We start from the raw sequence: 15,610 nt of genomic DNA on the forward strand, positions 1-15,610 counted from the left end.
AGGGCTAACAACCAGAATCAAGCCCCTAATGAGCCTGGATCCATACTCTGGTTATTAGCCTATGACACTCTGTCTACACTGCTATTATTGTGTAATAAACGGAAACAGAACAGGTTACACAGATAAAATGCTATCCTAGGTCTACGCTTATCAATGTTTAATAAAGTAGATTTTCTCCAAGGATTCAGTCTTTGATAGAGCTACTGGTTTTCGGGCAACACCAGAATCAAATAGTCATGAATGTCTCACACCATTCAAGGGGTTTCCTCAGTGAATGGATGTTCTTTTTTGTCTTCTACTTGTATCTCCAGAGTTGATTATCTTTGCCCCTATCAAGGATAGCCACCAGTGATTCAGTGTTTGGTATCTTCCCATCCCGTTTACTGCATATGCAGATTTGGCGTACAATGCGTAATTTACATCTGCCTTAACACAGACTTTTTAGGAACATACTTCCAGTACATGTACATAACTCTTTACATGGTAGAAATAAATACATCTTGCAAGGATTATGAGAATCTGTAGGCTTTTATTAGATACGTGCATGATATTCTTTATGGATACATCCTAGGAAAGCAATGTGTTAGCTGCAGTGATCTTGTCAGGCATGATAAGAGTTGCTGACATAGAATAGTGAACCTTTTGCCAGCTGCATCAATGGGTCTCTGTGTCACAACACACTCTTATCTGTGTAAGTTGGCATGGGGCTTCCTAAGAGTCAAGGGGCACTTAGATTCCCAGGCTCTCAAAGGAGAGCCTGAAGTGGCTGTGAAAGGACGTGTGATCTTTAGGAAAAATCAGTGACAAGCTTTCAGTCCTAGCAACTGGTTTGCACTAGCTACCTTTTCAGTGAGATCTCTGCAAAGAAAAGGGCTAGATGCATTTAAAAAGGTGCGTTTCTCCTTTGGCTTTCTCTGTTTCTCCAACTTAAGGGAGGGCCTGGCTATAGATTTTTGCAGGTCCCCAAAGGCCGCCGGTGAGAGCAAGGAGTTGAGCTGCCAACATCAAAGCCCTGGCTACTGCGGCAGCTGACATAGCAAGATTAGGCTGCACCTGTCGGCTAGCTTCAGTCCCTGCATGCAAACCTCTAGCCGCAAATCCCGTGGGGTCCATAGCACCCCTCTCAGAAAACACCCAGCCACCTCTTCGCGCCCCCTCCGCTCTGTCAGTCTCCCCGTCCCGGTACCTCCATTCCCTCTGCTCCCCAGCTTTCCTCCATCTCCCCCAGTCATCCCCCGGCCTCAGCCTCAGCCTCCCCCAGCTGGGCGCAGGGTTGCGGCTCCCCTCCCCGCTTGCTCCTGGGCAGCAGCTTCTGCCCCTGCGGGCGGGAGCCCGCCCATGCCTACAGCAGCGGCCCGCGGTGATGGGGCGCCGTGCGTGTATCAGCGCTGGCCGCGGGCTCGGGCCGCGGGGATTGGTCGGCTGCAGAGCTGTGCTGCCCGTGCACTGACCCAGCGCGCGGCTCCTCCTCCGTGCAGCAGCGCTGGCGGGGCTGAGCCCGGAGCTGCGGCGGCGGGCAGAGAGGAGCGGGCGGCAGGCGGGGTTACAACGAGGGCAGGCGGGCTCGCTGCGCGGCGCTGCCCCCTCCCCCTCTCCGGACTGAGGCGGCGAGAGCTCCCCCTTCCTGTTCCAGCCTCCTGCGGCCGCCAGCGCCGCCGCTGCCAGCCGGGGACGGGAGAGAGACGAGCGGGGCAGAGCCGCCGGCTGCTGGCTCTATGCTGCCCGCCCCGGCGCTAGGAGCCCGCCCCGGGGGGATGCTGGTGCTGGGATTGCTGCTGGGATAACCCCCGCCGCCCTCCTCCGCCTGCTACCGCCCGGTCCAGCCGGAGGATGCTGCCCGGGTCGCGGGGGACTCTGACTAGGGGACCAGCGGCAGCGTCCTCTCCTCCGGCTCCGAGCGCTCGTGCTGCCCCTGGAGCAGCCGCCTCCCCCGGGGAGCGATGACTTCAAAGCACCAGGCGGACTGGATCCCGTACAGGTAGGGAAGGCGCCTCCAGGGTGGTCCTGGTTCCTGGCAGGGAGCAAGGGCAGCCCGGGCACGACGGAGTGTGGGGTGGGCGGCTCGCCCTCGGCGCCTGGAAAGTTTTTAGGGAGGGGGTAAGGGGGGGGGTCGCCTTGCTGGGCAGGGGGAGCAGCTCACCCCCCCTGTTTTGCTCCAGTTTGGGGCTGAGCGCGCCCCTTTTGTGTGGCGAAGGGCTCCCAGGGTGGTGGTCCTGAGCTGTGTTATCTCTCTGGAGGCCAGAGAGCCCATTGTTGTTCTGTTGGGGGAGTTCAACAGGCACCTCGCCTTTGCTATCCTGCTTTTCATGACTGGAACTTAAGTCGGCTGGATCTCTCTCTCTCTCTCTCTCTCTCTCTTTTTTAACACGCCAGAGAGATGGGAGGTACCTCAGGTTTCCTATAGCAAGCCTGGATACTTTCCTGCTTTTGTCTCCCAGGTAAAAGTGGGGGCACATCACCAAGTTATTGCCTTTTTTTCTCCCCGCTCCCCAGTCCTCTCAGATATAAATGGGCTCTAGGAGATCACTTGTGTGAAAGTGAGCTGAGATGGACCACCTGAGTAAGAGTCCAAATTTGGGGCCCAATCCTGCTCCCACAGAAGTTAATGGTGGCTTTACCTCTGACTTCTGTAAGAGCATGTTTAGGCCCATTGCCTGTGATCAATGAACCTCTCTGGCTGTTTTGGCTGAGGGGTGAAAACATTATCTAGTATCTATTCTTGGCAGTTGTGAAACCTACTTTTACTTTGCAGCTGAAAAGCTTTGTAACGGTTACACACGTGCTGTGTTCAGAGGCACCAAGGCTGTTTAGAGCAGCAGCAAAAGCAGCGGATAAGCTTTTTGGGGTATCTTGATGTTGATACAAAATCAGTTCTAAGGACCATTCCTGTTCTACTTTGTTTGTAGAATGAATTGCACCACGAGTTACGTGCTGCACTTGGGACTCATGTCTATTTGTAATTTCTTGCTGGATGAGGTGACTCTATTGAATAAAAGGGGCAGTCACTGGGGAATGGAAAGGAGTTTGGAGGGTGTTGCTCAAACAGATTAGGCACCTGGCTGAGGATCTGTAGACTGAATCCCCAGCTGGTTTGTATTGTAGGCATTGGTGGGTGACTTCTTTGTGGAAGAACAAAGTAACCTTTTGTATATGATGCCCCAAATAATTCCTTTCCTCTTGCCCATTCTGATACAGCATAGACACATTATGGGCCATATAGGAGCCTGGCAGTCAGTATTAGCTGCCCTCCCTGCTGCAGCTGCCATGGAGAAGAGCTGTGATTGCCATGGCAGCGCCAGCTATCGCTCTCTGTCATTGGTTCCTTGGTTGCCATAAGCTACCAAAGTCTCTGTCTGCTGGCTCTCTTTCTGGAGAGGTGTGTGCGTCAAAAGTGTGGTGGGCAGCACCTGTCACTCTAGAATGGATCCCCTTATCCCTGTTCGGGTGGAGAGGAGGAAGGGCTGCAAGATAGCCTGCAGATTGCAATCAGGGCTTGTGGGACAGCTGCACTTTAGGGGCTCTGATCCTTGTTTGTGTCTAAACTGGCACTGTGGTTGAAGTCATTAAGAGTTTGGGTGCACAAGGGATACAGGATAAAGGTTTCAGAGGATTGGTGTAGACAAGCAGGAGCTGGGGGGGGGGCTTTAGTCCTTCCCCAATGGTAATTGCATTAACAAATAAATTAACTTCTATCCCACAGTTTCCTTATCTCACTTTATTAAAAGTGGGCAAATTTAGTTATGGTACAAATCTACTTATGAAAGTGATATTTAGCTGCTTTATTATTTTTAACAAAAACAACAAGGAGTCCGGTGGCAGCTTAAAGACTAACAGATTTATTTGGGCATAAGCATCTGAAGAAGTGGGTTTTTTACCCATGAAAGCTTATGCCCAAATTAATCTGTTAGTCTTTAAGGTGCCACCAGACTCCTCGTTGTTTTTGTGGATACAGACTAACACGGCTACCCCTCTGATTATTTTTAACTTTACTCACTTCCAAAAAAAAAAAGTTGCTTCTGCCCTGGCAATGGCTGCATTACAGATTGCTGATGTTGCATCTACAGGTTTATATCGTTGCCCTTGTGTATTTTGCCAGGTTTGGCTTTTGAATATTTTATTTGGTTTTATATTGTCTGTTTCATGAGGTTTCCAGTTGCTTGTACAGTGCTCTGAAGACCTTCTATTATTACTTATTTTTAAGAGTTTAATTTGCTTATCAGATTTCATTTAAAAATGTTCTGTGTTTTAAATTGAAGGGTTGCAAAAAGAAAGTGTCTGAGAGTTTTATTTAATATAATGGCTTCATGTTATTAAATCATATTTCAGGGCTTTAGTTACTGTACAACGAGTAGTTATTGGGTTATAAATGGAGATGTTTTAGTTTGAATAGGTATATTCAGAACATTGGTAGCACAACAAAACTATCTTATCCATGTTCCACCAGAGTCTGTGTAAATAAAACAATTCTTTATATGCAAATAAAGTACTCAACAATTTTAGGAGGAAATCATAATTTTTTAAAAAGTTCTTTACAGAAGACATTTTAAAAACTAGTACAACTGTTTGAAAAGTATAGTAGGGAAACTGCTTTGCCCCCAATATATGTTAACCTTTTTATGTGAATTACAGCTAGTGGTTAGATATCATAGTGACAGATGCACTATAATTACAGAAGATGAATAAATCAGTCCCTAACATGGAGTAAAAATAAGGTGGTTAATGATGTAAATGAAAACTAATGTTTTTCTTTAGGAAGATCCATGAAGATTTTAGTCCTAACGAACATAAGTAGTTCAGAGATTCAGGAGTTTAAAAATGATTACACAGAATGTAAGAATACTGTCATTGACTCCTGGACTGTGCCTTCAGGGTGTGTATCAGAGCAGAGACAGAGCACAAAAGAAGATGGAATCCTGCCCCAAAAGCCACTAGCTAAGCCTATGATGTCATTTGGAGCCATGTAGTAAAGAACAGTGTTCCACCAAATCAGTTGTTCCATGGCTCTTCCCTGTTGCAGCCTGGCCTTCACCTTTTCTCACGCAGTTGACAGGCCATGCTTCAACTTTGCAGAAGAGCTGATGGTGGCTATAGAGAGGGAAACAAAGCACAATGTGTTGCTACTTTTTCCTTCCATGCTGCTGTTTTGATCTCTTCTGTACTGCACAATTCATAGAAACATACTACCCTTGGCAGTGGTTCTTCATATTTGCCTCTTGTGGATATTTATCACAATCTGTCTGGTTTTATTTTTAATGCATGTTTTCTTTTACTATTACAACTAGCAACTGCTAAAAAAAAATAAAGTAATCAAATTCCTTCTGCTGTGAAGTAAATGTTTTTGTTTAGATTTATGGTAATATTATTAATTCTGTCCTATGGAACTCGAGCTCTTTATTTTTCATTTGAGAAAGGGCTGGATTCTGAGTGATGGTAAGCACCGGCAAATCCCATTAAACTCTGTAGTGTTCAGCATCCCAGAAGATGCAGCCCAAAATATGTTTATCCAGCAAACTTGAATCTCTAAAGTGTGTTTTTTTTCAGTAACTGGATTATATATGAAAAAGTGTTAGTAAATTAGGGCAAAACTTGCTCTTTTCAGAGATTTGCACATACACAGTAAGAGAGAACCCTAAAAATTGTGCACATAAACTATGTTCAGTTCTGTCTGAGGGAAAGTTTTACATTGGCTGATCTGCTTGGAGATGTGACTTCTTACCACCTCCTCTTGTATGATGTCATGATTTCAGTGGTTGTTAGCTTTTAAAGCTGAAAGGTCTGTTGCATACCTACTGTTGGCTGTCATATCCCACTCATTCAATACAATGGGGAAAGGGCTTGGGGGAAAAGCACTGGGACTGTTGGCATGCTGTAGTCCATAAAGACTTGTGTTTAACATAGCCTGAACTTCATTGACCTACATGCAGCATGGTACAAAAGCTGTAAGACCACTGCAGAATGAGAAAAGAAATTGTAGTGTGAGCTCTAAAACGATGATATAATGATATCACTTACATTGCTTATCCTTGCAATCTGACTATGCCAGTATGTAGATGCATATCTGAATTTATTCAAGCTTAGAGTCACTTCTTTATAAAATGTCAGACTGCTCATCTGAGTATAATGGATACACTTTTCCTTTAAAATGGAAGGAGACAGGATGACTACTAAGCAATCCATGAGTGTCTGAAGCTCATAATAGATTTTAGTACAATTGAGATATTGAAAATGTTTTGATCAAATTAACTAAAAATATGAGAGAATCCTTCCAGAATCAATGCTAGTTTTTGCTCCCCCGAAATGGATGAAAATTCATATTATTTGTTGGGTAGAATTTATAATATTTAACATTTTGTCCCAAATACTTTTTCTGTTCTATTCTATTCTCTCTTTTGTAGCATTAACACTGATAGGCTGTGGCACTGGAGACCTGCAGTATCACAAATGTGTCACCTGTTCTCTCTAGTCCAGGGATCGGCAATGTTCGGCACGCGGTTCGCCAGGGTAAGCACCCTGGCGGGCCGGGCCAGTTTTATTTACCTGCTTACGCGGCAGGTTCGGCCGATCGCGGCCCCCACTGGCCGTGGTTCGCCGTCCTAGGCCAATGGGGGCGGCGAGAAGCTGCGGCCAGCACATTGCTCGCCGAACTTTGCCGACCCCTGCTCTAGTCTAATGCAATCTAATATAGATTAGAGCTGTAAAATAAAAATGTTTCAATGAGACTACTCACATAAAGTCAAGCATATGAGTAAGTCTTTATAGGATTGGGGCCATAGATAGTTAATAAAAAAAAGTGGTTCTGGCCCTCATTATAAGGAAGCAAAAAGAGGTCTAGAGCCCCATTTAAAAAAAAATGTGTAGATTACCTGCAAAAATTCATTCCAATTTTCAGTAAGCTACATCTTCCTTAGGAAATGTTTTTGTTTCTCTGTGTTAAATATCTTGCTATAGTGTCGTTTGGCAGTTTTCACTGAAAAGTATTGACCAAGAACCACATTAATGTTGTGTAAGTAATGATAACATATGTCTAAATATTTTGATATCCAAAATGTCTGTTGGAGAATCTTGACAAACATATAGGATGCCTTAATTCATAAATGTAATTAGAGGCATCCAAAAACCTGGATCCAAATTTTGCATTGAGCCCATTGCTAACTTGTAGGATCTATGGAGTTTAATGTCCTAGCAATAAACAAATCTAATATGTAAAGATACTTCGGATGAAGAAATAGTTTCTTCACTAAGACTGTGTGAAACTCCCATTATTACAAAATAGACCAGAGTAATAAAGGGATAACTCCCTCTATGGAGTTGTAATGTCTCAGTAGCATGTAGTTTTTGTGACTATTTGTATAGGTATAAAATATTTAGCTGATTTTTAATAAGTTTCAACAGAAAAACATTTAAAGCAATGTTTATAAAGTGCAATTTTTACACCAGAAAAATATAGTACTGCCAGATGAAAAGTGTTGTGAGCATGGGGAAATTTGTGTCCCTAGTTCTCAGATGTGCTCAGCAAAACATCTGGGTAGTTCTATTGGAAACCTACAGAGTTCTTCAAATAGTCCAACAAAACCTAGCAGGATCCTGTGAACTGTACAGTATGGGATCTAGCAATTTTAGCAGATGGCACTATATAAAATAAAGTACCTATGCAATAGAAGAAATATACAGACAGCAGCGATATATATTCTTGAAAAAAACATTTGGATTGTGCATGAATTTTCTGTTGCCTAAATATATTTGCCATGGAATTTCTAAGTTGTGCTTAGAAATCCTAACTTTTTCAATGGTTGATCTATAGTGACATGATTGATTTTGTAAGATAAAAGATGATGATTTGATAAAAATTGTGTGGGAGAGGTGCTGGGTCATAGATGTTGTTGAAGATGATTGTGGCCAATACTTGTTCCTGCTCTCTTAAGCTTAGAAAGATATTTATTTGAAGTATATTTTCAGTCTGTTAGCCCTTGCACATCAAGGATTACAATGTAGCTAAAAAGCCCAGCTTCTTGTGATTGGGAGTGTTTGGCACAATATGCACCTTGTCACTCAGCCTGTCTGCTTGGAGGAGGTAGGGTTGGATGTTTGTAAAAGGGCTACCCACCAGATCAGGCTGATGGGACTAATCTGAGGATTTCTGTGGTGGGTAAAATTTAACATGGTCTCATCCTTTAAAACATTTCACTTATAACTCTGTCTAAAGCAGAGAGAATCCAACTGAGATCAAAGCTCTGTTGTGCTAGGTCTTGTACGAACACATCATAAGAGACCATCCCTGTCCAGAAAATTATAATCAAATAGACAAGCTAGACAAAAGGTGAAAGAAAAGGAGTGTTACTGTTTCAATTTTACTTTTAGGGAACCAAGACACAGAGGGTCTGATCCTTTGAAATCAATGGGAGTGGGACAAGGAAGGGTTGTGACTTGCCAAGGACACTCAGGGAGTCAGTGGCAGAACTGAGAATGGAACCCAGATTTCCGTCCAGTGCTTGCACCTCAAGACCATCCTTACTATGCTAATAATTAGACTGAGACCAACATCCCATTTAAGATAAATCCAGTTAGCTATCTGATAGTAATGACATTCAGTAACTACTGAGCTGGACCAGAGTTGAATCCAAGACTTTAAGTGGAAATGAAAGATTGTGTGTCCTATTACAAATATCTGAACCAGTCAGTTTTCCTCTCTTAGGCATGGGAATTTGGTCTCCCCCTTGATGCTTCTGCCACTTGCTGATGCATAAACTGGCTTGGTGGAAGGCAGCATTTCCTCTTTGTGACTGGCTAAAAATGCTGCTTCTGGAGGGATGGATTTTCTCCACATTTCTCTTTGTCTGTTTCCTTTCCCTTGTTTTGATGACTGTTCCTGTTTTTATTTTCTATTTACCCTCCTCTGATATACTGTTTCCTTTTAACTTGTTCATATTTATCTCTAATCTTTGCTTCCCAAGCCCTTGTTGTTTTTCTCTCCTAGTTCCTTTCCTTCTCTGTTCTCCATGTTGTTCTCCTGCGCAATTTATTTTCCTTAACATTGCTTCAGATATTTCCTATCATTTTCAGTGCAAAGGGATTAATTGCTATGCTTTCAGGCCCTTCAGAAGTCTCCCTTCTTCTAGCAGTCCCTGGACTGAATGCAACCCCATAAAAATAGGTGTGTTCTGTTGTGTTACTATAGAACCAGGAGGCACTGAGGAGAGCTATGTGTGAAGGGAGAATGCATGTGGGCCCGGAAGCATGGTACTTCATTTCTGTAGGCAAAAGAAGCAGAGAAAACCTCCTTAAAACAAGAAGGTGGGAGACTTTGCAAACTGCAGACTTAACAGTGATGTTGCATTCTGAAAAAGTCTTGTTCCTCCCCATCCCCAGCTGAGACTAACAGCTGGATCCCTGTGTGACGGGTTGGATCACAGAAACCCCCTTGGGAGCTGCCACCCGATGTGCAAAGACTACCCCTGCTTCTGCTTTCCCTGCCAGCTCAGGACTCCAGCACCCTGTCTTGCTGAGCCAGACACTCCCATCTGGCTCCAGACACAGACCCAGGGTCTGAATCTCCTGTCCCAAAGCTGCAAGTTTACCTGAAAACAGCTCGCAGTAGTGCGCTTGTCTTTAGCACTCAGATGCCCAACTCCCAATGGGGTCTAAACCCAGATAAATCCGTTTTACCCTGCATAAAGTTTATGCATAAAGTTTATGCAGGGCAAACTCATAAATTGTTCGCCCTCTATAACACTGATAGAGAGATATGCACAGTTGTTTGCTCCCCCAGGTATTAATACATACTCTGAGTGAATTACTGAATAGAAAGTGATTTTATTAAGTACAGACAGTAGGATTTAAGTGGTTCAAAGTAGTAACAGACAGAGCAAAGTAAGTCACCAAGCAAAATAAAATAAAATGCGCAAATCTATGCCTAATCAAACTAAATACAGATAATCTCACCCTCAGAGATGTTTCAGTAAGTTTTTCTCAGACTGGACACCTTCCAGGCCTGGGCACAATTCTTTCCCCTGGTACAGCTCTTGTTGCAGCTCAGGTGGTAGCTAGGGGATTCTTCATGATGGCTTCTCCCTTTCTCTGTTCTCTTCCCCCCCTTTATATATCTTTTGCATAAGGCGGGAACTCTTTGTCTCTCTGGGTTTCCACCCCCCCTCACTGGAAAAGCACCAGGTTAAAGATGGGTTCCAGTTCAGGTGACATGATCACACGTCACTGCAAGACTTCATTACTCACTTGCCAGCACACACACATACAGGAAGACTCACAGGTAAATACAGCCATCTGCAGACAATGGGAGTCATCAAGATTCCAAACCATCATTAATGGTCCACACTTTACACAATTACAATAGGCCCTCAGAGTTACATTTTATATTTCTAGTTTTAGATACAAGAGTGGTACATTTATACAAATCAGATGATCACACTCAGTAGATTATAAGCTTTGTAATGATACCTTACAAGAGACCTTTTGCATGAGGCATATCCCAGTTACTTACATTCACTTATTACCGTATTTTCTCTAAAACTATCTCAGTTACATTATATTGACTTATTATCAAGTTTTTATAAAACCATATAGACTGCACAACGTCACACCCTGCTGGGACCAGATTTCATGGGGGAGATCAGATTTCACAGTCCCTGACATTTTCACATTTGTGAATTTGGTAGGGCTTTACATATGAGTAAATCAAATCATGAACAGCACCTCAAGTTGGCATACACTATGGTGTTTCATTTGCATTTTTATATAGATTATCAGCCTGTTTATGAAAATAGTGTGGTGATTTGTTTAAACATGGCATGTCTATATAGTAAATATGTTCCTCTAACAGGTTTATTACCTTTAATTGGGATTTTATTATGTATAATTCTTAAATAATAGTATCCCAATTTATTATTTTAATAGTTCAATAGTTAATACCCTTTAAAATTAACTGAAATTATTCATTCCACATATTATCAAGTATTGGTAGAAAATTGTTCAATTCTATTGTTACAGCAGGTTACTCAAAGATACAAAAATATACTTGTGTAAGTTTAACAGTAGTTTTTTTTTAACCTTTTCACCACTTTCTAATGTTCTGATATTGTAGAATGTAGGTGCCAATTATAGAGCTTAGTAGATGCATCCTTGCTGTCTAACTAGGAAGATATCCCCACAAATTGTGCTAGGGGAAGATTTGTGGAAATGAATGAGAGTGGGGAACAAAAGAAATACCTCATTGGGATTTTGCAGCCTTCTTTACTTTGGGAAGGCCTGTGCAAAGAGGCAAGTCTAGAATTGTGCTCTGCACATGGAAGGATAAGGCCAGAGAATTCTGCAGCTCATGGCTCTCAGATGGGAGTACCCTGCTGTAGACCCCCAGGAGTTTCACCCTGAGCTCTGTTGTTGTTTGTTACAGTAATAGTCTCTGTATATCTGTAGAGTGACATCTCTGAAGAACTTACAGACAGGTGAGGAAAAGGGGTACAACATGCCAGCAAAATTATCGAGGTGATTATTGCCATACATCTCGTTACTTACGTTGATTTTTTGTTATGGATATATGATCATTAGCTGCCCCTCTGGTTGGCCAATATTGACTGGCTGATTTCTTGTATGTGTTGCTGTAGAACTGGGTCATACAGAAGGCAGGAGTGGAGAGAATGGTGGTCTTAAAGTTGTGATCAGGAAAGGAGTTTGAAAATGCGTGGCCTCAGGGCAACCCTACAAAAGACCCCTTGCCTCCGTTTCCCTCTTGATTCCTCCGATAAACTCTGTTTAACCTTTAGAGTACATAAATAGCCCTTTTTGAGGGGTTAATTTATTACTGGAAGTCCCTCGCCTCTACTATAAACCAGAACCTCCCGCAACAGTCCAAACAAACAGTGTCTCACTGGTCCCAACAGTCCAACATCAAGTATGGCTCTGGCATGTCTCACCTCGCCTCACCCTAGCCCCTCGCATTGGGGTGTTTCTCTGCCCGGTTTCCTTCCCAGGTCGCGTTCAGTGGGCTGATCCCTCCATCGTTCCCCAGCCTTCAGCCGTCTCTGGCACTCCAGCTTCAAATCTCTGGCTCAGTGAGCCAGCAGCCATCTCCCTCTGCTGCTCTCAGCCTTCAGCCCTCTCTGGCCTGGGGAAGTTTGTAGGTGACCCCTCCCTCCTCCCCCCCCCGACTGCTTTCCACTTTCAACAGCCTGATTGGGCTCCACTGTTCAGTCAGGGAACTCTACTACTGCTGCCTCTTTCAGGGGCATCCCATTGCTGAAGATCTCAGTCCAGCTCTGCTCTTCCTCTGAGCTCCTTGTGCTCTCCTTTTCTGGACTCCCTCTCAGGATTCTAGGCTCTCATTTCTAACTCTGAGGGGCAGCCCCCTTCCTCATTACACCAAATTAGGGCACACCTGGGCTGGAACAGGAGGCCATTAAATTTAATTTAAGGGGCCAGCCGTCCTGTTACAGTGTTCCATGAATAGGTGCATGGAAGAAAGTGCAGAGAGGATTGTGGGAGAAGCATATAAATGGGGGATCTTAGGTGGAGTGGCGCAGAGGGATGACTCAAAAAAACACAAGTAAGTAGTGAAGAAAAAAGTTATTTAGGGCAAGGCATGAAGGCAAGGATCAGCAGTTCAAATGAGATGCTAGTAGAGGGAGTGAAAGAGGTGTTCAGATTGACAAGCAATCTTAATGGCTGCCGTATGTATGGACTGAAGGGGGTATTGCTGGGATTGAATTGGGCTCAAGGCTCTCTGCAAGATCATGTTATAGCTGAGGGAATGCTGGAAATAGTCCATAATAATCTTAATTTGAAAGGGAATTTATTTTGATTGTATTTGTGACATTCTTGTGTTCACTGTCCGAACAGTTGAGTGCTCCAGCTTTCTTCCATGAAGCTGAATTTTAGCTTTAGCTCTCAAATGTTCCCCCATGCTGAGTTCTGAATTGTAAGTTTGATTGTAAAACTTGAAGTTCCTGCTGAGATGCATGTTAACACAAATCTGTGACTATTATAATTCATAATTAGTGATGTAAATCATCTAACAAAGGTAATGAAGTCACAGCATGAGTTTTGAATGGTATATTTGATTGTAATCACAATTTTAGCTACCCGAAAATGAGGAATTATATGTTGAGGAAATTCCTTGATTGATTTCAAATAATAAGTTTGTGAATATGAATGAAGTTTATCCAAGGGTGGATTAGATGCATCAGTACTTCATCCCCGGTTAGGGGTGGGATCAAAACAGTTCTCTAGTCTAATGGTATCACTTTGAAAGGCAGAATGGTACAAAGCTAAGTACTTTCCTCAAATAATCACTGCGCCAAAGTAAAAGGAAGAACAGCTGCACTTCTTTCAATGTGAGATTGCAGCTGGTCAGATCTGATGCAGCCACATTTTTGTTGGTTTGTAAGGGTAGGAAGACACTACCTCCCTGTACATGACAATTCTAATAAAACAATACAATGTGAAAATTAATGCTGGATGCTGACTTAGACTAACCACTTGGTTTCCTAGTTGCCTCTAATAGTGACCTAAAGAGACTTACTATATACTTAGTAGAAACCAGCCCCCCCCCCCTGCTTTTTTTTGACAGATATAAAACCAAAACCCAGGGTAGGAGGAATTTCCTTTCCATTAAACAAGGCTTTGAAGACGTTCGCATAGCATGTACTCGTATATGCCTAGCTAAACTGCAGGGTAGGCATATGGGGAGAGCATTCATCTTTTGGGACACAGCATATACAGAGCAACTGGTAAATAAGATTTAAGTTGCTTCTACACACCAGTGAGACACTCTGATCATTGATTCTTCCAAGTTAGTGAATTTTAAATCACTTCATCTGCTGCTGTTGCAGATTTTAAAAGGAAGTAATGCACAAATTGCTAGCATTGTTTTTTTTTACATTTCTGTAAATTAGGCCCAAGAACTCTGTTACTTGGCAGGTAACTAAAATACATCCTATAAAATAAAAATGGTGAGTCTTATTCCTGTAGGCAACCTATGGCACGCGTGCCGAAGGCGGCACGCAAGCTGCTTTCAGTGGCACTCACACTGCCTGGGTCCTGGCCACCGGTCTGGAGGGCTCTGCATTTTAATTTAATTTTAAACGAAGCTTCTTAAACATTTTAAAAACCTTGTTTACTTTACATACAACAGCAGTTTAGCTATGTATTATAGACTTATAGAAAGAGCCCTTCTAAAAACGCTAACATGGCACATGAAACCTTAAATTAGAGTGAATAAATGAAGACTTGGCACACCACTTCTGAAAGGTTGCCGACCCCTGTTTTATGCTATTTGATCTCTGTCTGAAATTGATTACATAGGTTCCTGTGAGCATTAACCCCTGGCTGTTCAAAGATAACCTACCCCAGCATGAGCCATCTACCCTAAACCTCTTTCCTATTACAATTTTCTTCTTGAACCAGGATTGTAATGTCCAAGTGTGTAAATGATCACAAACATTCACATTTATTCTGAGACATCCAGAATAACAATCCAGAAAACTAGGCAACAAATATGAATTATTTTTGTAGAGTGTAATTTTAATTTGGAATTTCCAGGCTTTGTATTTTTTTAACAGCAAAATTCCCTTGAGGGTTTTCATCCTCTATAAATAAATTGAGAAATATATTTACAATTGTAACTCTGGGTTAAGAGTAGTTCTTGTGTGTGGGAATATACAGTCAGACCACTTCATTGAAAGTATGGGGCACCTGGAAAAGTATTTAACTTCTGTGTCCTATGTCCAACTACAACAGGGGTTGGCAACGTTCGGCACGCGGCTCGTCAGGGTAAGCACCCTGGCGGGCCGGGCCAGTTTATTTACCTGCTGACGCGGCAGGTTCGGCCGATCGCAGCCCCCACTGGCCACGGTTCGCTGTTCCGGGCCAATGGGGGCAGCGAGAAGCGGCGCGGGCGAGTGATGTGCAGGTAAATAAACTGGCCCGGCCCGCCAGGGTGTTTACCCTGGCGAGCCGTGTGCCGAACGTTGCCGATCCCTGAACTACAACATTATCACATAGGTTGAAATCCTAGCCTTATTTTAGTCAATGGCAAAATTCCCGTTGACTAAAATGGGACCAGGATTTCACCCACAGTCTTAAAGATACAGCACCTCCAATGTCAAAGAAACTTAAAATTAAAATGGAAGCAACTTTATTTTCCATATGGAAGTTATGACCCTGAGGCAGTCATCAGTTGTTTATTTGTCTACTAGTGACTATGTGCTTGGGATTGTACAAGATAAAAACAGTCCTGATTCCAAAGACTTTACAATCTTAAAGTATAAATTAGGATTACAGGTAAAATGGTGGCATTTGAATTTTAGGCTAATGTATACCTACAAGAAATAGAATGTTATGGGAGATTAAACATGTTAGAGATTATGGGTGGGATTTTCGACAGCACTCTGAGTTGTTCTAATTTTGCTCCCATTGTTAGCTCCATACCGAGTCCTTTTGAAAATCTCATTGTATAACTACTACTGAAAATGCGGATCATCTGGGGGATGGGAGAGGAGGGAAAATTTGTTCTGCCTATTCAAAATGGCACGCAGCACATATCTCTGAGACATAGACCGTTTTTGTGTATTCCTTAGTAAGAACAATTCATTCTCAGCACAAA

The 15,610-nt window shown here is 43.1% G+C and overlaps 1 protein-coding gene across 11 annotated transcripts in view; it reads left to right on the forward strand.

Moving 5' to 3' along the window:
- TUB (TUB bipartite transcription factor) overlaps positions 1 to 15,610 on the forward strand; it is a 284,995-nt gene that overhangs the window by 176,456 nt on the left and 92,929 nt on the right. For 5 of the 11 annotated variants that reach the window (XM_065592140.1, XM_065592144.1, XM_065592141.1 and 2 more), the window contains exon 1: positions 1,515 to 1,978. The exons of the other annotated variants lie outside the window; for them this stretch is intronic. In XM_065592140.1, coding sequence (XP_065448212.1) covers positions 1,941 to 1,978 — 38 coding nt within the window. In that variant the 5' untranslated portion in view covers positions 1,515 to 1,940. Of the gene's footprint in view, positions 1 to 1,514; positions 1,979 to 15,610 lie in introns of those variants that run through there. 11 annotated transcript variants of the gene reach the window in all.

This window comes from Chrysemys picta, chromosome 4 (assembly GCF_011386835.1).
Source record: "Chrysemys picta bellii isolate R12L10 chromosome 4, ASM1138683v2, whole genome shotgun sequence".
Classification (NCBI taxonomy): Eukaryota; Metazoa; Chordata; order Testudines; family Emydidae; genus Chrysemys; species Chrysemys picta.